Raw genomic sequence first — 21334 nt, 5'->3', positions numbered from 1 at the left:
GTATTTTACAATAAAATGTACACTGGCATCAGTGTGCATTTATTGTGCTGAGAAGTTTGATACCAAACTTCCCAGTTTTCAGTGTAGCCATTATGGTGCTGTGGAGTTCGTGTAAAACAGACTCCCAGACCATATACTCTTATGGCTACCCTGCACTTACAATGTCTAAGGTTTTGCTTAGACACTGTAGGGGCACAGTGCTCATGCACTGGTACCCTCACCTATGGTATAGTGCACCCTGCCTTAGGGCTGTAAGGCCTGCTAGAGGGGTGTCTTACCTATACTGCATAGGCAGTGAGAGGCTGGCATGGCACCCTGAGAGGAGTGCCATGTCGACTTACTCATTTTGTTCTCACCAGCACACACAGGCTTGTAAGCAGTGTGTCTGTGCTGAGTGAGGGGTCTCTAGGGTGGCATAATACATGCTACAGCCCTTAGAGACCTTCCCTGGCATCAGGGCCCTTGGTACCAGAGGTACCAGTTACAAGGGACTTATCTGGATGCCAGGGTGTGCCAATTGTGGAAACAATGGTACATTTTAGGTGAAAGAACACTGGTGCTGGGGCCTGGTTAGCAGGGTCCCAGCATACTTCTCAGTCAAGTCAGCATCAGTATCAGGCAAAAAGTGGGGGGTAACTGCAACAGGGAGCCATTTCTTTACATCTTGTCTTTGCCTTTCTATGGCTAGGATCTGTCTTTCCAAAGCCAATCTTTTGGCCATCCTGGCTAATTGGATGTCCTCTTCACTGGGGCTCTCCCCAGTGTTTTCAGAGATATTGGTCTCTCCTGTGAGGGACACAGCATTTCTGACTATTATGTTTGGAGTCAGGGCTTGAGAGGCCCTGTTCTCCCTAGTTAGGACTGGTAGGGGGGAATTTTCCTCCAAGTCACTATCTTCATTCTCTGTGTTGCCATCCTCAGAGGGGTTGGCTCTTTCAAACTCTGCCAAAAGCTCCTGGAGCTGTAGTTTGGAAGGTCTGGGGCCCATTGTTATTTTCTTTAATTTACAGAGTGACCTTAGCTCCCTCATCTTAAGATGGAGGTAAGGGGTGGTGTCGAGTTCCACCACATTCACATCTGTACTAGACATTATGTTTCTAAAAGTTGGAATACTTTTTAAGAATCTAAAACTAGTTCTAGGTTCTAATTCAAACTTTCACAAAACTTTTAAACTCTAAAAGAAATGCTAAACAGGGACTAACACAAGGCCCTAGCAGGACTTTTAAGGATTTAGAAAAATAGTTCAAATTGCAAAAATCAATTTCTAATGACAATTTTGGGAATTTGTCGTGTGATCAGGTATTGACTGAGTAGTCCAGCAAATGCAAAGTCTTGTACCCCACCGCTGATCCACCAATGTAGGAAGTTGGCTCTGTATGCACTATTTCAAAGTAAGGAATAGTATGCACAGAGTCCAAGGGTTCCCCTTAGAGGTAAGATAGTGGAAAAAGAGATAATACTAATGCTCTATTTTGTGGTAGTGTGGTCGAGCAGTAGGCTTATCAAAGGAGTAGTGTTAAGCATTTGTTGTACATACACACAGGCAATAAATGAGGAACACACACTCGGAGACAAATCCAGGCCAATAGGTTTTGTTATAGAAAAATATATTTTCTTAGTTTATTTTAAGAACCACAGGTTCAAATTCTACATGTAATATCCAATTTGAAAGGTATTGCAGGTAAGTACTTTAGGAACTTTGAATAATTACAGTAGCATATATACGTTTTACATAAAACACAATAAGCTGTTTTAAAAGTGGACACAGTGCAATTTTCACAGTTCCTGGGGGAGGTAAAGTAATGTTAGTTTTTGCAGGTAAGTAAACCACCTACGGGGTTAAGATTGGGGTCCAAGGTAGCCCACCGTTGGGGGTTCAGAGCAACCCCAAAGTCACCACACCAGCAGCTCAGGGCCGGTGAGGTGCAGAGTTCAAAGTGGTGCCCACAACGCATAGGCTTCAATGGAGAGAAGGGGGTGCCCCGGTTCCAGTCTGCCAGCAGGTAAGTACCCGCGTCTTCGGAGGGCAGACCAGGGGGGTTTTGTAGGGCACCGGGGGGGGACGAGTCAGCACAAAAAGTGCACCCTCAGCAGCGCGGGGGCGGCCGGGTGCAGTGTGTAAACACGTGTCGGGTTTTCAATAGTTTCCTATGAGAGACCAAGGGGTCTCTTCAGCAATGCAGGCAGGCAAGGGGGGGGCTCCTCGGGGTAGCCACCACCTGGACAAGGGAGAGGGCCTCCTGGGGATCACTCCTGCACTGGAGTTCCGATCCTTCAGGTGCTGGGGGCTGCGGGTGCAGGGTCTTTTCCAGCCGTCGGGAAATTAGAGTTCAGGCAGTTGCGGTCAGGGGGAGCCTCGGGATTCCCTCTGCAGGCGTCGCTGTGGGGGCTCAGGGGGGACACTTTGGTTACTCACGGTCTTGGAGTCGCCGGAGGGTCCTCCTTGAGGTGTTGGTTCTCCACCAGTCGAGTCGGGGTCGCCTGGTGCAGTGTTGCAAGTCTCACGCTTCTTGCGGGGAGTTGCAGGGGTCTTTAAATCTGCTCCTTTGAAACAAAGTTGCAGTCTTTTTGGAGCAGGGCCGCTGTCCTCGGGAGTTTCTTGTCTTTCTTGAAGGAGGGCAGTCCTCTGAGGATTCAGAGGTCGCTGGTCCTTTGGAAAGCGTCGCTGGAGCAGGTTTCTTTGGAAGGCAGGAGACAGGCCGGTAGGACTGGGGCCAAAGCAGTTGGTGTCTTCTGTTCTTCTTCTATAGGGGTTTTTCAGCTCAGCAGTCCTCTTCTTCTTGTAGTTTCAGGAATCTAAATTCTTAGGTTCAGGGAAGCCCTTAAATACTAAATTTAAGGGCATGTTTAGGTCTGGGGGGTTAGTAGCCAATGGCTACTAGCCCTGAGGGTGGGTACACCCTCTTTGTGCCTCCCCCCAAGGGGAGGGGGTCACATTCCTATCCCTATTGGGGGGATCCTCCTTCTACAAGATGGAGGATTTCTAAAAGTCAGAGTCACCTCAGCTCAGGACACCTTAGGGGCTGTCCTGACTGGCCAGTGACTCCTCCTTGTTTTTCTCATTATCTCTCCTGGACTTGCCGCCAAAAGTGGGGGCTGTGTCCAGGGGGCGGGCATCTCCACTAGCTGGAGTGCCCTGGGGCACTGTAACACGAAGCTTGAGCCTTTGAAGCTCACTGCTAGGTGTTACAGTTCCTGCAGGGGGGAGGTGTGAAGCACCTCCACCTAGAGCAGCTTTGTTTCTGTCCCCAGAGAGCACAAAGGCTCTCACCGCATGGGGTCAGAAACTCGTCTCTCAGCAGCAGGCTGGCAGAGACCAGTCAGTCCTGCACTGAACAATTGGGTAAAATACAGGGGGCATCTCTAAGATGCCCTCTGTGTGCATTTTTTAATAAATCCAACACTGGCATCAGTGTGGGTTTATTATTCTGAGAAGTTTGATACTAAACTTCCCAGTATTCAGTGTAGCCATTATGGAGCTGTGGAGTTTGTTTTTGACAGACTCCCAGACCATATACTCTTATGGCTACCCTGCACTTACAATGTCTATGGTTTTGATTAGACACTGTAGGGGCATAGTGCTCATGCACATATGCCCTCACCTGGGGTATAGTGCACCCTGCCTTAGGGCTGTAAGGCCTGCTAGAGGGGTGACTTACCTATGCCACAGGCAGTGTGAGGTTGGCATGGCACTCTGAGGGGAGGTGGCATAAGTCATGCTGCAGCCCTTAGAGACCTTCCCTGGCATCAGGGCCCTTGGTACCAGGGGTACCAGTTACAAGGGACTTACCTGGGTGCCAGGGTTGTGCCAATTTGTGGAGACAATGGTACATTTTAGGTGAAAGAACACTGGTGCTGGGGCCTGGTTAGCAGGGTCCCAGCACACTTCTCAGTCAAGTCAGCATCAGTATCAGGCAAAAAGTGGGGGGGTAACTGCAACAGGGAGCCATTTCTTTACATGTTCCATTAGCAGTTTTGTTGTATAAAATGCTACTAACTTTGATGCACTGACTTTATTGGTATAGCACCAGTAAACATGTTAGTTAGCTTTGCACTCTTTAGATAAACATATATCATTACTCCTTTGAATTACAGTATTCCATCAATCACCATATTGTGTAGGTATATATGTTGCTATTCATTTCCCTTGGGCGAATCAATGATCCACCTGACTATGCACTAAGCCTTTACAATACAATAACTTGTAACTTGTAAATCATCTTGGAACTATCCTAGCACCAAGACAATTATTACTGATAAATGTTGCTAAAATCCCAATTTGCTCTTTCTCAGTCAGTTCCTTTCAATTTTAAATCCATGTACCCAATAGCTCTTGTCAGGAACCCTTTCAGATGGCCACAGCACATGCAGGGCCTACTGGGCCCAACCGTGGTGGTCGAGGCCATTTACTCCTGATGTCCCAGGTCCTGACCTACTATAGATCCTGCTCAACTGGCCTAAGTACCCCTTCTGCACTTTACTGTCAGTGGTAGGTGTGGTTGAGAAGTTAATGCTCCCTCGGGGAGATGGGATGGGATGTAGAAACAGGTAAGTGAATATTACTCATAACTCAAAGAGCAGACAGTACAAGCAATACATGAATGCTCAGCCAAATGCTTGCAGTTATAAGAAATAGTAGTATTTTATTTGTAGTTCTACACATGTAATGATATGTGCTATTCAAATGCAATAACACAATCCCCATTGACGTCAGGCTCTAATAGTTGTCAGGCAAATCCCTGTCCCATCCTCTGATATCTAAAGTGTTCAGGGCTATACCCTATTCACTGGTGGTTGCATCAGGTCATGTTATCTATTACGGTATACACAAGAGTTCCCTTTTACCTCTTCAGATCTACAGTCAAAAGTGTCTATAGTGCCACAGCACCTTCTTCAGCGGTGAATCACCCGAGGGCCTCAAAGGCCCGGAACAAGTCTTACCCGCTCAGTAATCCTTTTGTCCAGGCTGCGACCTGAACAGTTGGCCACAGCAAAACCAGCAGCCACTTCTGGCATGCAGGGTTTCTGTATGACTCACTATTGGGTGCAGACTTTTCAGGACAGCCGCCCTAAAAAAAAAAAAAAAAAGGCTCATGTCCCAGGCTCAACTAAGTTCATGGATAGCCCCTTCTGGCATTTGGCTCATCGGTGTGGGCCTGGTGCTTCCCGCACTACACACTTCATGTGGCTGATATCACAGCAGCCCTCTCTTGGGCATAGGGGGGTTGCCAGACTGTTCCTGAACATGGGCAACAACCCAATCTGTGCTTAGCCACTCTTCTCACACCTCGCTCAAGGATACTTCTTGGCAAGGTTCCCCGCTGAACTTCACTCCTTCTAAACCTCTCCTCTTCCTCACCAGGTACACTGACTTTGGCAACCAGGCATGCAATGGTGCCCCAGGGAAGGTGGTCTTGGTGTTCTAGGTTGATGTCCCCTCACCCAGCAGGGAGCCGAGCAGACCTTAGTCCCCCTTCCTGGTCACAGGAAGAAGTCTTGCAGAACCTCCCCTCTTCACACAGTCTGTCTGGCTGGTTGGCAGATGACACATTTTTGGGACTCAACCTCACCTTCTTATAGTCCATTTCCAGACACCAAATGTAATTTTGGATTGGGGTCTTTGAAATTTTTCAGTTAGGATTCTGCCTCTTTTGAAGTGGGCACTTTTCCCTTTCCTCTTCTTTCCTAAAAGGGGTCCATCACAGCAGGCAAAACTCCGAAACTGACTGTTAAGAATCTAATTCTTGGGAGTGGACAGTTTGCATTTGGATGTCAGCCACAGTGATATATGCATCAAAGTGTTAATCCTAGACCCCCAGTCTCACTGTTTATGATTCTATTAATAGCCCCATTTCCCTTCCTGAGATGTGTCCAGGCATCCTCCTGGTGATCTATCATTGAATCAAACAGCAGTCCTTTATGATGTAAAGAGTCTGGTCCTTTTCTTCAGTGTGTCCTCACCCAGCTCACAGGAATGCAGCAATACAGAAATCTGTTAGGGGGAATTCCTATCCTCGTCTTGTCTTCAACAAGCAGGCCTGGGCTTCCCAAAATGTAACCCAGGGTCCTCCATACACTGTAATATTGAAGGCACACTCACTCAGTGTACATTCATAGCACACTTTCTACAGTCACTACCCTGTGCTAGGCAGTACCACACATCTACCTGATGTAGGCCACGGGTGAGTTAAGCACACATCAGCGGACCTTTTAAAAAGGTGAGTGAGCCAATAGGCCTCACTCCAGTGACACAGGGTTAAAAGGTCTGTTCACTATTATTGATCACTACACAGTATGCTGCCACCACAGCTCTCTTGCAGCTTAACCCCAAGTGAAGGCAGTAGCTTTCGACCACTATGAGGCTATTACTTTAAATGCAACTCCCAGTCCAACAAGACCGCAATCGATGAGACAAGTCTATGTCATGGTGCACATGCATGATCCGTGATTGCCTATGAACAAAAAAAAAAATCTGCATAAGAGTTCCAGACAACTTTACAATTGGGCTCTCAGGGCAAGGGTACATGTCCCTTACCATGCAGGGGACTTTTTATGTCCCAAAGAGAACATGCCTTAAATTTCAATTTTTTGTTTTATGCCACACCATTTTTTTTTAATTGTTCCGTTTTTCAATTCATTATATAGTCCGTTCTTTGTTACATACAAAATGATCAAATAGGTTTTTACGGAATCCTATTTTATACCCGCAAATATAACAGTGATAAGAGGAATTCCTGGATGGTAACGTGTAGTACCATAAAATTAGACATACTTACATATTTTGCATCGGCCCATCCACTCTTTGGAGACCACATCTTGCCTTCTCCAATCAGGCCTAGAGCTAGATGAGAAAGAGGTGCAAGGTCTCCACTGGCTCCAACTGTCCCCTTCTCTGGGATATATGGTAGGCAGGATGCTACAAAAGCAAGCAACATAGACCCTGGCTGTATTAAATCAATAACATATTAAAACCATTTCTGATGACCACCTGAATTATGTCTACTGTCCCTGTTGGCTGTGTTCAAAAGTGAAAAAGGGAAAACGTAAAGAAAAGTACATTTAATTAATGCAGGTAACATGGAGAAAAGGAGAAAACAGAGAGGCATTCAGTGAGGGGCAAATGTGCCACCCAATTACTTTAGGGTCTGCAAATTGCAAGATCCGACAGTGTAATTTTATAAGAGATTCAAGTGAAGAAGCAATATAAAGTGTCAGGTTTTATGCAATTGTATGACTTTAACCTAAATCAATTGCAACAATCCTACAATGCTCTACCACCTCCTGTGGACAGAAATATTCTTATTTATGAAGAGCCACAACCCATCTCTGTTCTATTCCATTGCGTAGGATGAGCCATAAAAACCCTAGGATGTGTGAAGGTAAAATACCTTCCATTATTCTTGGTAATTTATTTACAATCAATGTTCCCCATCTCCTCCTTTTTCTAAACTACTGCTGAAAGATTTGCCAAAATGTGGCATTTGAGAATTTACACTGTAGTCATAATTAAAAAAAACAAAACAAAAAAAAAAAACTTATTGTATTGCCCGTGCACGGGATGGAGTAGATTCATGAAAGGAATTTGAGTTTAAACTAAAGTAAATGTTGCCTCTTAATCTTTTCCTCCCTGTATACCTCCCCATTCCTTACTGTGGAGTTTCAACTCATGAGATATTGTAAATTAGCTTCACCATAAGACAATAGGTTACACAAATAACGTTTCCCCTCCTGAATGTGATTTTACAGATTGTCGTGTTTTGTTATCCAATGGGATAGTCAAGCGATTTAATTGAAACTACATATCCTAGAATACACTGATGTGATGAATAAAAAGATGTTTTTGTAACTGAATCATAGAGTAACCATATCCAAACATTTCTGTTACTGAGAACCTATTGGGAGCGGTAGGGAAAAAGTCCTGATATTCCTAAAAGGTGCTCAAATGAGATCTTTAAAGCTTGAAACTGCTCAGAGCAATGTGACTTTCAGCATTGAAGGTTTGGATGATGCTTTCTAGGTATGCGGGCATTGTGAATAAAAAGGGGGAATATAGATTCCAGCGGCAGCACCTCTGCTGTGGGGGAAGAGCGTCGCCACCTCCCCAGCAGCAGCAACTTGAAAAATGAAACAGTAATAAACCATGTTTATTATGGCCTTCGGGGATGACAGGCATGAGGGGTGTGCACTGTTGTCAATGCAGATGTGGGATTGGCCGGCCGTCTCAGGACAGCCAAACCTACATGCGCACTGAGGTGTCTCCAACCCTAGCTGGATTGCTGGGTTGGAGACAGCAGGCACAGGCTCCCAGTCTGTCTGAGAGTGCAAATCATAGGCGCTCGGGCCAATCCTGATGCTGCTCTCATGCTGTCAGCCTTCATTGCAGGGCAGAATGGGAGCCTGTGTCTGCAATGGAGCCAAAAGAGCGGTGATGTGGCGGGCAATGAGGTAAGTGTTTTTTATTTTTTTATTGTGTTTGTGTTTTGTAAACCCCATGGCCCCCTCCCACTCCTCTGCTCTGACACCAGCTGCAACTGATAGATTCTACATTTCAAAACATCTTCAGGCACAATTTCCGGAAGCGAGAAACAGATTTGTCATAAATACATGCACTAACAGTTATAGCTTAATATTAATTGCAAAATGCAGAAGGACACTCTGGCAACAAAGAGACACATGATGGCTATTATCAAAAGATAAGACCTGTCCACCTATTTGCCATGGTTTTTGGTGTAATTTTGACTGAAAGTGCACTGGGTTACTGCTAACCAGGACCCTAGTGCCAGATCTCTTTCCCCAAAAACTGCGCAGTCATTTTTCCCAATTGACAAAATCTTTAGCACCCACTATAGGTCCCAAGTAAATGGTACCCCTGGTACCTGGGGTACTAAAGAGTGTCCCTAAGGGCTGCTGCCAACCTAAGGGACCCCTTAACAAGCACATGACCAGCTGCTATTTCAAGCTGGGTGTCTTGGTGCAGACTAAAGTGAAAACATGACATGGACCACAGCCTTTGCCATGTCTCCTAAACACTGCATGCGATATTTGCAAGTCACCCTTCTAGCAGGCCTTACAGCCCTAAGACAGGGTGCATTATATTACATGTGTGGGTATATCTGCATGAGCAGATATGCCCCTGTTATGTCTTTGTCGATTCTCAGATATAGTAAGTGACCAGGGAATCTATTTTAAATGCATGTACTGGACACTGGTCATTACGAGTTTCCCAGCTGCATGATGGCTTCTCTGAATATAGGAATGTTTGGTATCAAACATCTCAGGTTGATAACCCTCACTGATGCCAATTAGGGCTTTATCAATAACTGCACCCAGAGGACACCTTAGAGGTGCCTCCTGAAAACCTACCAGCTACTAGTGTATTGACTGACTGGTCCTGACCAGTTCAGCCACTCTAGACACGTTTCTGCCCCCCTCACCCCCCACCATGAAAACCAGCACTCTCAAGGGTCAGAGACAAAAGCCTGCACTGGGTGGAGGTGTTAGCCCGTCACCCAGGGAGGATGGACATTCTAGTGTGGGGAGCTTCAAAGTCCTAGCCACCTTTGTAATGCGACTCAGGTCTCTCCAGATGGTGGAGTTGACCGACCCTCCTGTCCTGACCCCACTTTTGGTGGCAGCACAGACCGGAAAATTAGTCAGATTAGGAGGTGTGCCCACTTCATGCCAGTCCCACCCCCAAGGTGGATGAACTGAATTGGATACTACTTTTTAAATTCCTCCATCTTGTTTGGATGGAATTAGGCCACTAGGATTAGGGTTATGCCCACTTCCCAGCGGAAGTGGTCATAAGAAGGGTATAGTCACCTTAAAGGTGGTCAGTCCATTGGTTACCACCTGTCAATCCCTGTAACACCCCTAAATTGAGTATTTTGGTGGCATTCCTGAACCATAGGACTTAGATCCTCATGATCTATGAAGATAAGGACACATAGAAGTCGCACCTGCAGAAGAGGAAAGAAGAAGCAGCTGACTCCTGGCCCCACCAGCCTGCTAGCTGGGCTAGACGAACTCTGCCCAAAAAGACGATTTGTCTGCAGCTGAGCCTACAAGAAACCCAGGAAGACTTCCTACCTTCTAAAAAGACTCAGACTCCCATGAGATGCAGAACGGATCTGCAACAAAGTTTCAAGAAAGGACACTACAGCCCCTGAAACAGCAGAGACGCGACACACAAAGTGACCTCTGCAACCAATGTCCGCGACCTGAGCTGAAGCCAACCAACGGTGCCAGCCAAGCTCACCAGCTGCCTAAAGTCCGAGTCTACTCAGGTTTCACCCCTCTTGCACTCCCCCAAGTTGCCTGCAGCCTCTGAATGCAGGCCCCCTCTCCTGCAGCCTTGTGGTGAGAGAAAACCAGACACATCCAGCAACCACTGCACACATCGCCCTTGACCCTGTTTGAGGTGGGTAACTGGTGCCAACAATGTCCCTAGACTCTCCTGAGCTAGAGTCCACCCTGGGCTCCCCCTGTTGGACTCCCTGATGACACCTGCACCCTCAACACACAGGACCCCCTGACAGAGAGTGCTCCCGGATGGAGAAACCCGATGTCTAATGACACCCCTGCATCTGTCACCCCTGGGCACTGGAGCAAATGACCAAAGGTGCACCTATGTCCCCAGCACCCCAAGTCTACTACCTACCTGTTTGCTGCCCCTGACTAGCTTCCTAGCCAGAGCCTGCAGCCTGTCTTCACGGGGACCAGCTCCCATAGGAAACCATTGGGCACCTGATGCCCTACTGCCCTACTGCACCCCTGCACCCAGCTGCCCCAGTGCTGGCCTGAGTGACCTGCTGGTGTGGTTCTGATTTGAGCCCAGTACTTACCTTAACCATCTGAGCATGGCCTTGTAAGTCGGTGTTAACCCTGTGTTTGCTTAACATTGTTTTCTTCCATAGATTAACACTGAAGAACTCTGAGAATTGCAGTATTGATTTTTGAATCTGAAAAGTATGTATGCCTGAAAAGGTACTTACCTGGTTATGAAGTTCTTAGGTTTGAAACATATATAAACAAAAGTATTATTTCTCTTAATAGGTCTCAGATTTATTGTTTGAGTGTGTCTCTCATTTATTGCCTCTGTGAGTACAACAGATGCTTAGCACCACCCTCTGATAAGCCTAAGTGCTCACCCACACTATCACAAAAAAGAGCATTATTCCCATCTACTTTTGCCTCTGCAAACCCATTGGAAATCCACTGGACTCTGCATGGTGTACTTCTTTTTAGTGCACCATTTAAAGAGCCACCTTCCTACAGAAACTATGAGGCATGATTGAAAATTAAGGTGACCTCTTGCAAATGGTTTGTAGTGGATACAGGAAATGGCATGTTAACTGCAGCTATTCAGAAATGTTCCTTTTCTTACTATGGAAGCAACATAAACTGGTGCCGATGGATGTGCTGTGCTTTTGCTCCAGTGCAACTTCTTTGTAACATGGACCAAGGTTTCCTAAAAAAGAACCATGTGGCAGACTACGTCAACAATAAGCAATTTAAAAGTAACCTGATGTGGTAGGAGGGTGGAATCCTTGAGAGAAGCATGCATATTTAAAAAAAATAAGCATACCTTCTAGCCTCACTCAATTAGAGAAGCCCTTTTATTTGTGATGAATATAAATTTAGAAGTTTTAAGATGTGACTCTCGAAAATATCCATCTTATCTGATAGCTGTGCATAAAGTTTATTTTTCTTTCCCCTTAACATTTTAGCTTGTCCTGGATTCCCACATCAACAAAATTTATATTTTTGGTATCCAATGGTACCCAATCTTGTTTTCTTGCAAGTACTAGCTTACCATTGAATGCTTCAATGACTTGATGCAGTGTCTTGAGGGAAATTCCACTGTAACCTTTTGCCAAGACGTTGATCCTCAAGGCCAAGAGCATGCGAGACCGATTCGGGCTCAGGGGTTTGCCGACTCCTATAAAGAATGGACAATGTCACAATTCATACTATCAACTTAATGCCAGAAGCATGCAGAGGAGCTATATGTATATTGGTATAATTACCCGCAGAATGTGATCGGATCAGGTTCACCTGAAGCTCCCTATTAATAAAAGGACAAAGAATATAATTCTTATTCAGGTCAAACAGTGAACAATTGACAGAGGAATAAGAGTGGGGATGAAAAATGCAAAAACAAATGCACAAACAGGTGGCCTACAGAATGGGTGTATGACATGCAACAGCTCCACAGTTTTACAAACATTGATTGACATTCATTATATTATCCAGGATATCAGATGCTGCACATAATTAAGGTGTGTGGCGTTCAGTCGAGACCAGAAACAGAAACCAGGACATTATGGGGAAGGGTGCTGATATGTAATGGGGACAGTACAATATTTTTTGTTTACATATTTATGGGCATCATTTACAGTGCTCCTTCAGACTGCTAAAAGCCAACATGTAAAAGGCCACTGATTCCAGCACCACCACATAGACTTTATTCCCACAGTTAGTATGGTTTTTAATGTTGGCAAATTTCAATGACTTTACAGAATTTCCAATAAAGGTTTCTTATAGTTCGCTTTTTATGGCTGAGAAGTGAAGACACATGGATAGCAAGTCTGAGGCAAGCCAATATCACTAAAAGACTAACATATCTTGTCATGAGCAGGGAGCGTTTTCATTATATTTATGTTAAGGGTTTTTATGGTAAGAGTAATATTTTGCCCATTAGGACCATCATCTTTTTTAGGGTTTAATTAATTCACTGCTAAGTTTGAATTTGGCATGTGATCCAAATTGAACATTGTGAGAGAAAGTTTCGCTATTACTTAATCTTCGGGTGCAATCAAACAACTCCTGCTATTGTTTAAATTGATCTTTGTTCATTGACAAGGAAAAGTGAAAAGGAGCTCTTACTTATATCAAACTTACATACAAATTCACCTAGGAATTTTAGTACAGTCAATAAAGATAATTTAAGCTAAAGGTTTATAATTTTCAATTTTTTAGTTTTTCATTATTTAATAACTATTCATCTTTTAAGTATCAGAATTAAAGATGAATATAATCCAATAATCGATATTTCAATATAAGGAGGGATTCAATATTTGTCAGAATAACAGTTAACATGGTAAGAATACAGCAAGTGTGTTCCATAAAGGAAGTTCCCTAATCTAAATTAAACTGGAATGAAAACAAAATAAGGTGTCGGTTCAGACACCCCATGAAGAGTTCTGATGAGACAATGAATGCATAGGCATAAACCCCTTGCACATTAATTAAAAGAAAGATCAAGCTGGTGTAGGAAGCTGGCCTGGTGTGTGGTGGACACCTATGGTGCACCTTATACTATTTCCAGGATACCCCGATTAGTCAGCGAAACAGTGTCTAGGAAGCCACAGCTCTTTAGTGATAACTGTGGTGAGCAGTCAAGACTTATCTAGGACGAGTGTAAAGCACTTGCAATACCACAGCAGTCGCACAGTAAGTTGTCACACATGAAAAGGAACCACACAATGTTACAATAACAAAGGCACTTTATTACAGTAGCACTTAACTAGATTACTTATAGGCAGGCCCCCAACCGGAGGTAAGTACACACTATATATATATATATATATATATATACATATATATATATATATATATATATATATACATATATCTCTCTTCTGCCTTTCCCAGCCAAAGTAATAGAGAAGACCGTCAACAAACAGCTGACCACCTTCCTGGAAGACAACAACCTGCTCGACCCCTCACAAACCGGATTCCGAACCAACCACAGCACTGAAACCGCCCTCATCTCAGTCACTGACGACATCAGAACCCTGATTGACAACGGTGAAACAGTCGCCCTCATTCTGCTCGACCTCTCGGCTGCCTTTGACACCGTCTGTCACCGCAACCTAATCACCCGCCTCCGCTCCACCGGAATCCAAGGCCAGGCCCTGGACTGGATCGCCTCCTTCCTCTCAAACCGTTCCCAAAGAGTTTACCTCCCTCCGTTTCGCTCAGAACCCACCGAGATCATCTGCGGCGTACCCCAAGGCTCATCACTCAGCCCGACACTCTTCTATGTCTACATGAGCCCCCTCGCCAACATCGTACGCAAGCACGACATCATCATCACCTCCTACGCGACGACACCCAACTTATACTCTCCCTCACCAAGGACCCCGCCAGCGCCAAGACCAACCTACAAGAGGGTATGAAGGACGTCGCAGATTGGATGAGGCTCAGCCGCCTAAAGCTGAACTCTGAAAAAACGGAAGTCCTCATCCTCGGCAACACCCCGTCCGCCTGGGACGACTCCTGGTGGCCCACGGCCCTCGGCACCGCACCGACCCCCACAGACCACGCCCGCAACCTCGGCTTCATCTTGGACCCTCTTCTCACCATGACCAAGCAAGTCAACGCCGTGTCCTCCGCCTGCTTCCTCACCCTCCTCATGCTCCGCAAGATCTTCCGCTGGATCCCCGCCGACACCAGAAAAACCGTGACCCACGCCCTCGTCACGAGCCGCCTGGACTACGGCAACACCCTCTACGCCGGGACCACAGCCAAACTCCAAAATCGCCTGCAACGCATTCAAAACGCCTCGGCCCGCCTCATCCTCGACATACCCCGCAGCAGCCACATCTCCGCACACCTGAGACACCTGCATTGGCTCCCAGTCAGCAAAAGGATCGCCTTCCGACTTCTCACCCACGCACACAAAGCCCTCCACGACAAGGGACCGGAATACCTCAACAGACGCCTCAGCTTCTACGTCCCCACCCGCCTCCTCCGCTCCTCTGGCCTCGCACTCGCTGCTGTCCCTCGCATCCGCCGCTCCACGGCGGGTGGGAGATCTTTCTCCTTCCTGGCGGCCAAGACCTGGAACTCCCTCCCCACCAGCCTCAGGACCACCCAGGACCACTCCGCTTTCCGGAGACTCCTAAAGACCTGGCTGTTCGAGCAGCGATAACCCCCCTTTTTCCCCTAGCGCCTTGAGACCCGCACGGGTGAGTAGCGCGCTTTATAAATGTTAATGATTTGATTTGATTTGATTTATATATATAGTAACATTAGGAATTAGCATATATAAACAACAAGCATTGGCAAGTAATATCAGAAAATGGGAAACATCACTTACAACGTGGTCAATGCAACGCTATGCAATTACCACGCTGCCATTACCACGCTGTAGGAAGTTGGCTCTGTATGTGCTATTTCAAAGTAAGGAATAGCATGCACAGAGTCCAAGGGTTCCCCTTAGAGGTAAAATAGTGGTAAAAATAGATAATACTAATGCTCTATTTTGTGGTAGTGTGGTCGAGCAGTAGGCTTATCCAAGGAGTAGTGTTAAGCATTTGTTGTACATACCCATAGACAATAAATGAGGTACACACACTCAGAGACAAATCCAGCCAATAGGTTTTGTTATAGAAAAATATCTTTTCTTAGTTTATTTTAAGAACCACAGGTTCAAATTTAACATGTAATATCTTGTTTGAAAGGTATTGCAGGTAAGTACATTAGGAACTTTGAATCATTTCAATTGCATGTATACTTTTCAAGTTATTCACAAATAGCTATTTCAAAAGTGGACACAGTGCAATTTTCACAGTTCCTGGGGGAGGTAAGTTTTTGTTAGTTTTACCAGGTAAGTAAGACACTTACAGGGTTCAGTTCTTGGTCCAAGGTAGCCCACCGTTGGGGGTTCAGAGCAACCCCAAAGTTACCACACCAGCAGCTCAGGGCCGGTCAGGTGCAGAGTTCAAAGTGGTGCCCAAACCGCATAGGCTATAATGGAGAGAAGGGGGTGCCCCGGTTCCGGTCTGCTTGCAGGTAAGTACCCGCGTCTTCGGAGGGCAGACCAGGGGGGTTTTGTAGGGCACCGGGGGGGACACAAGCCCACACAGAAATTTCACCCTCAGCGGCGCGGGGGCGGCCGGGTGCAGTGTTAGAACAAGCGTCGGGTTCGCAATGTAAGTCAATGAGAGATCACGGGATCTCTTCAGCGCTGCAGGCAGGCAAGGGGGGGCTTCCTCGGGGAAACCTCCACTTGGGCAAGGGAGAGGGACTCCTGGGGGTCACTTCTGCAGTGAAAGTCCGGTCCTTCAGGTCCTGGGGGCTGCGGGTGCAGGGTCTTTTCCAGGCGTCGGGACTTAGGTTTCAGAGAGTCGCGGTCAGGGGAAGCCTCGGGATTCCCTCTGCAGGCGGCGCTGTGGGGGCTCAGGGGGGACAGGTTTTGGTACTCACAGTCGGAGAGTAGTCCGGGGGTCCTCCCTGAGGTGTTGGTTCTCCACCAGCCGAGTCGGGGTCGCCGGGTGCAGTGTTGCAAGTCTCACACTTCTTGCGGGGAGTTGCAGGGTTCTTTAAAGCTGCTTCTTGAAACAAAGTTGCAGTCTTTTTGGAGCAGGTCCGCTGTCCTCGGGAGTTTCTTGTCGTCGTCGAAGCAGGGCAGTCCTCAGAGGATGCAGAGGTCGCTGGTCCCTTTGGAAAGCGTCGCTGGAGCAGAGTTCTTTGGAAGGCAGGAGACAGGCCGGTGAGTTTCTGGAGCCAAGGCAGTTGTCGTCTTCTGGTCTTCCTCTGCAGGGGTTTTCAGCTGGGCAGTCCTTCTTCTTGTTGTTGCAGGAATCTAATTTTCTAGGGTTCAGGGTAGCCCTTAAATACTAAATTTAAGGGCGAGTTTAGGTCTGGGGGGTTAGTAGCCAATGGCTACCAGCCCTGAGGGTGGGTACACCCTCTTTGTGCCTCCTCCCAAGGGGAGGGGGTCACAATCCTAACCCTATTGGGGGAATCCTCTATCTGCAAGATGGAGGATTTCTAAAAGTTAGAGTCACTTCAGCTCAGGACACCTTAGGGGCTGTCCTGACTGGCCAGTGACTCCTCCTTGTTGCTTTCTTTGTTCCCTCCAGCCTTGCCGCCAAAAGTGGGGGCCGTGGCCGGAGGGGGCGGGCAACTCCACTAAGCTGGAGTGCCCTGCTGGGCTGTGACAAAGGGGTGAGCCTTTGAGGCTCACCGCCAGGTGTCACAGCTCCTGCCTGGGGGAGGTGTTAGCATCTCCACCCAGTGCAGGCTTTGTTACTGGCCTCAGAGTGACAAAGGCACTCTCCCCATGGGGCCAGCAACATGTTTCTAGTGTGGCAGGCTGCTGGAACTAGTCAGCCTACACAGACAGTCGGTTAAGTTTCAGGGGGCACCTATAAGGTGCCCTCTGGGGTGTATTTTGCAATAAAATGTACACTGGCATCAGTGTGCATTTATTGTGCTGAGAAGTTTGATACCAAACTTCCCAGTTTTCAGTGTAGCCATTATGGTGCTGTGGAGTTCGTGTTTGACAGACTCCCAGACCATATACTCTTATGGCTACCCTGCACTTACAATGTCTAAGGTTTTGTTTAGACACTGTAGGGGTACCATGCTCATACACTGGTACCCTCACCTATGGTATAGTGCACCCTGCCTTAGGGCTGTAAGGCCTGCTAGAGGGGTGTCTTACCTATACTGCATAGGCAGTGAGAGGCTGGCATGGCACCCTGAGGGGAGTGTCATGTCGACTTACTCGTTTTGTCCTCACTAGCACACACAAGCTGGCAAGCAGTGTGTCTGTGCTGAGTGAGAGGTCTCCAGGGTGGCATAAGACATGCTGCAGCCCTTAGAGACCTTCCTTGGCATCAGGGCCCTTGGTACTAGAAGTACCAGTTACAAGGGACTTATCTGGATGCCAGGGTCTGCCAATTGTGGATACAAAAGTACAGGTTAGGGAAAGAACACTGGTGCTGGGGCCTGGTTAGCAGGCCTCAGCACACTTTCAATTGTAAACATATCATCAGCAAAGGCAAAAAGTCAGGGGGCAACCATGCCAAGGAGGCATTTCCTTACACAACCCCCCCCCCAAACGAAAGAGGATGAGACTAACCTTTCCCAAGAGAGTCTTCATTTTCTAAGTGGAAGAACCTGGAAAGGCCATCTGCATTGGCATGGGCAGTCCCAGGTCTGTGTTCCACTATAAAGTCCATTCCCTGTAGGGAGATGGACCACCTCAACAGTTTAGGATTTTCACCTTTCATTTGCATCAGCCATTTGAGAGGTCTGTGGTCAGTTTGAACTAGGAAGTGAGTCCCAAAGAGGTATGGTCTCAGCTTCTTCAGGGACCAAACCACAGCAAAGGCCTCCCTCTCAATGGCACTCCAACGCTGCTCCCTGGGGAGTAACCTCCTGCTAATGAAAGCAACAGGCTGGTCAAGGCCATCATCATTTGTTTGGGACAAAACTGCCCCTATCCCATGTTCAGAGGCATCTGTCTGCACAATGAACTGCTTAGAATAATCTGGAGCTTTTAGAACTGGTGCTGAGCACATTGCTTGTTTCAGGGTGTCAAAGGCCTGTTGGCATTCCACAGTCCAGTTCACTTTCTTGGGCATTTTCTTGGAGGTGAGTTCAGTGAGGGCTGTCACAATGGATCCATATCCCTTCACAAACCTCCTGTAATACCCAGTCAAGCCAAGGAATGCCCTGACTTGAGTCTGGGTTTTTGGAGCTACCCAGTCCAGAATAGTCTGGATCTTGGGTTGGAGTGGCTGAACTTGGCCTCCACCTACAAGGTGGCCCAAGTAAACCACAGTTCCCTGCTCTATCTGGCATTTGGATGCCTTGATAGAGAGGCCTGCAGATTGCAGGGCCTTCAAAACCTTCTTCAGGTGGACCAGGTGATCCTGCCAGGTGGAGCTGAAGACAGCAATATCATCAAGATAAGCTGTGCTAAAGGACTCCAAGCCAGCAAGGACTTGATTCACCAACCTTTGGAAGGTGGCAGGGGCATTCTTTAAACCAAAGGGCATAACAGTAAACTGATAATGCCCATCAGGTGTGGAGAATGCTGTTTTCTCTTTTGCTCCAGGTGCCATTTTTATTTGCCAGTACCCTGCTGTCAAGTCAAAGGTACTTAAGAATTTGGCAGCACCTAATTTATCTATGAGCTCATCAGCTCTAGGAATTGGATGAGCATCTGTCTTGGTGACAGAATTGAGCCCTCTGTAGTCCACACAAAACCTCATCTCTTTCTTTCCATCTTTGGTGTGAGGTTTGGGGACTAAGACCACTGGGCTAGCCCAGGGGCTGTCAGAGCGCTCAATTACTCCCAATTCCAGCATCTTGTGGACTTCCACCTTGATGCTTTCCTTAACATGGTCAGACTGTCTAAATATTTTGTTTTTGACAGGCATGCTGTCTCCTGTGTCCACATCATGGGTACACAGGTGTGTCTGACCAGGGGTTAAGGAGAAGAGTTCAGGAAACTGTTGTAGGACTCTCCTACAATCAGCTTGCTGTTGGCCAGAGAGGGTGTCTGAGTAGATCACCCCATCTACTGAGCCATCTTTTGGGTCTGATGATAGAAGATCAGGGAGAGGTTCACTCTCTGCCTCCTGATCCTCATCTGTTACCATCAACAGATTTACATCAGCCCTGTCATGGAAGAGCTTAAGGCGGTTCACATGGATCACCCTCTTGGGGCTCCTGCTTGTGCCCAGGTCCACCAAGTAGGTGACCTGACTCTTCCTTTCTAGCACTGGGTAAGGGCCACTCCATTTGTCCTGGAGTGCCCTGGGAGCCACAGGCTCCAGAACCCAGACTTTCTGCCCTGGTTGGAACTCAACCAGTGCAGCCTTTTGGTCATACCAAAACTTCTGGAGCTGTTGGCTAGCCTCAAGGTTTTTGGTTGCCTTTTCCATGTACTCTGCCATTCTAGAGCGAAGGCCAAGTACATAGTCCACTATGTCTTGTTTAGGCTCATGAAGAGGTCTCTCCCAGCCTTCTTTAACAAGAGCAAGTGGTCCCCTTACAGGGTGACCAAACAGAAGTTCAAAGGGTGAGAATCCTACTCCCTTCTGTGGCACCTCTCTGTAAGCGAAAAGCAGACATGGCAAGAGGACATCCCATCTCCTTTTGAGTTTTTCTGGGAGCCCCATGATCATGCCTTTTAATGTCTTGTTGAATCTCTCAACTAAGCCATTAGTTTGTGGATGGTATGGTGTAGTGAATTTGTAAGTCACTCCACACTCATTCCACATGTGTTTTAGGTATGCTGACATGAAGTTGGTACCTCTGTCAGACACCACCTCCTTAGGGAAACCCACTCTGGTAAAGATACCAATGAGGGCCTTGGCTACTGCAGGGGCAGTAGTCGACCTAAGGGGAATAGCTTCAGGATACCTAGTAGCATGATCCACTACTACTAGGATGTACATATTTCCTGAGGCTGTGGGAGGTTCCAGTGGACCAACTATGTCCACACCCACTCTTTCAAAGGGGTCCCCACCACTGGAAGTGGAATGAGGGGGGCCTTTGGGTGCCCACCTGTCTTACCACTGGATTGACAGGTGGGGTAGGAGAGGCAAAACTCCTTAACCTTCTGGGACATATTGGGCCAGTAGAAGTGGTTGACTAACCTCTCCCACGTCTTGGTTTGTCCCAAATGCCCAGCAAGGGGAATATCATGGGCTAAGGTCAGAATAAACTCTCTGAACGACTGAGGCACTACCACTCTCCTAGTGGTACCAGGTTTGGGGTCTCTGGCCTCAGTGTACAGGAGTCCATCTTCCCAATAGACCCTATGTGTTCCATTTTTCTTGCCCTTGGACTCTTCAGCAGCTTGCTGCCTAAGGCCTTCAAGAGAGGGACAAGTTTCTTGTCCCTTACACAGCTCCTCCCTTGAGGGTCCCCCTGGGCCTAAGAGCTCAACCTGATAAGGTTCAAGCTCCAAAGGCTCAGTTCCCTCAGAGGGCAGAACTTCTTCCTGAGAAGAGAGGTTCCCTTTTTCTGACTGTGTTGCAGTTATTTTCCCAACTGACTTTCCTTTTCTCTTGGTAGGCTGGGCCATTTTTCCAGACTCCAGCTCTACTTTTTCACCCTGTGCCTTGCATTGTGCTCTTGTTTTTACACACACCAGTTCAGGGATACCCAGCATGGCTGCATGGGTTTTTAGTTCTACCTCTGCCCATGCTGAGGACTCCAGGTCATTTCCAAGCAGACAGTCTACTGGGATGTTTGAGGAGACCACCACCTGTTTCAGGCCATTGACCCCTCCCCATTCTAAAGTTACCATTGCCATGGGATGTGCTTTAGTTTGATTGTCAGCATTGGTGACTGTATAAGTTTTTCCAGTCAGGTATTGGCCAGGGGAAACCAGTTTCTCTGTCACCATGGTGACACTGGCACCTGTATCCCTCAGGCCCTCTACACTTGTCCCATTAATAAAGAGCTGTTGCCTGTATTTTTGCATGTTAGGAGGCCAGGCAGCTAGTGTGGCTAAATCCACCCCACCCTCAGAGACTAGAGTAGCTTCAGTGTGGACCCTGATTTGCTCTGGGCACAC

General features: G+C 47.1%; 1 protein-coding gene across 1 annotated transcript in view; it reads right to left on the bottom strand.

Moving 5' to 3' along the window:
- The window catches only part of HAL (histidine ammonia-lyase), a 189175-nt gene that overhangs the window by 104286 nt on the left and 63555 nt on the right, over positions 1-21334 (bottom strand). Inside the window, exons 8-10 of the mRNA XM_069229088.1 lie at positions 12030-12067; positions 11816-11941; positions 6777-6916 (exon numbers count right to left, since the gene is read on the bottom strand). Coding sequence (XP_069085189.1) covers positions 6777-6916; positions 11816-11941; positions 12030-12067 — 304 coding nt within the window. The remainder of the gene's footprint in view (positions 1-6776; positions 6917-11815; positions 11942-12029; positions 12068-21334) is intronic.

Source organism: Pleurodeles waltl, chromosome 4_1, assembly GCF_031143425.1.
Source record: "Pleurodeles waltl isolate 20211129_DDA chromosome 4_1, aPleWal1.hap1.20221129, whole genome shotgun sequence".
Taxonomy (NCBI): Eukaryota; Metazoa; Chordata; class Amphibia; order Caudata; family Salamandridae; genus Pleurodeles; species Pleurodeles waltl.
This window is presented reverse-complemented; position numbering and strand designations above follow the sequence as displayed.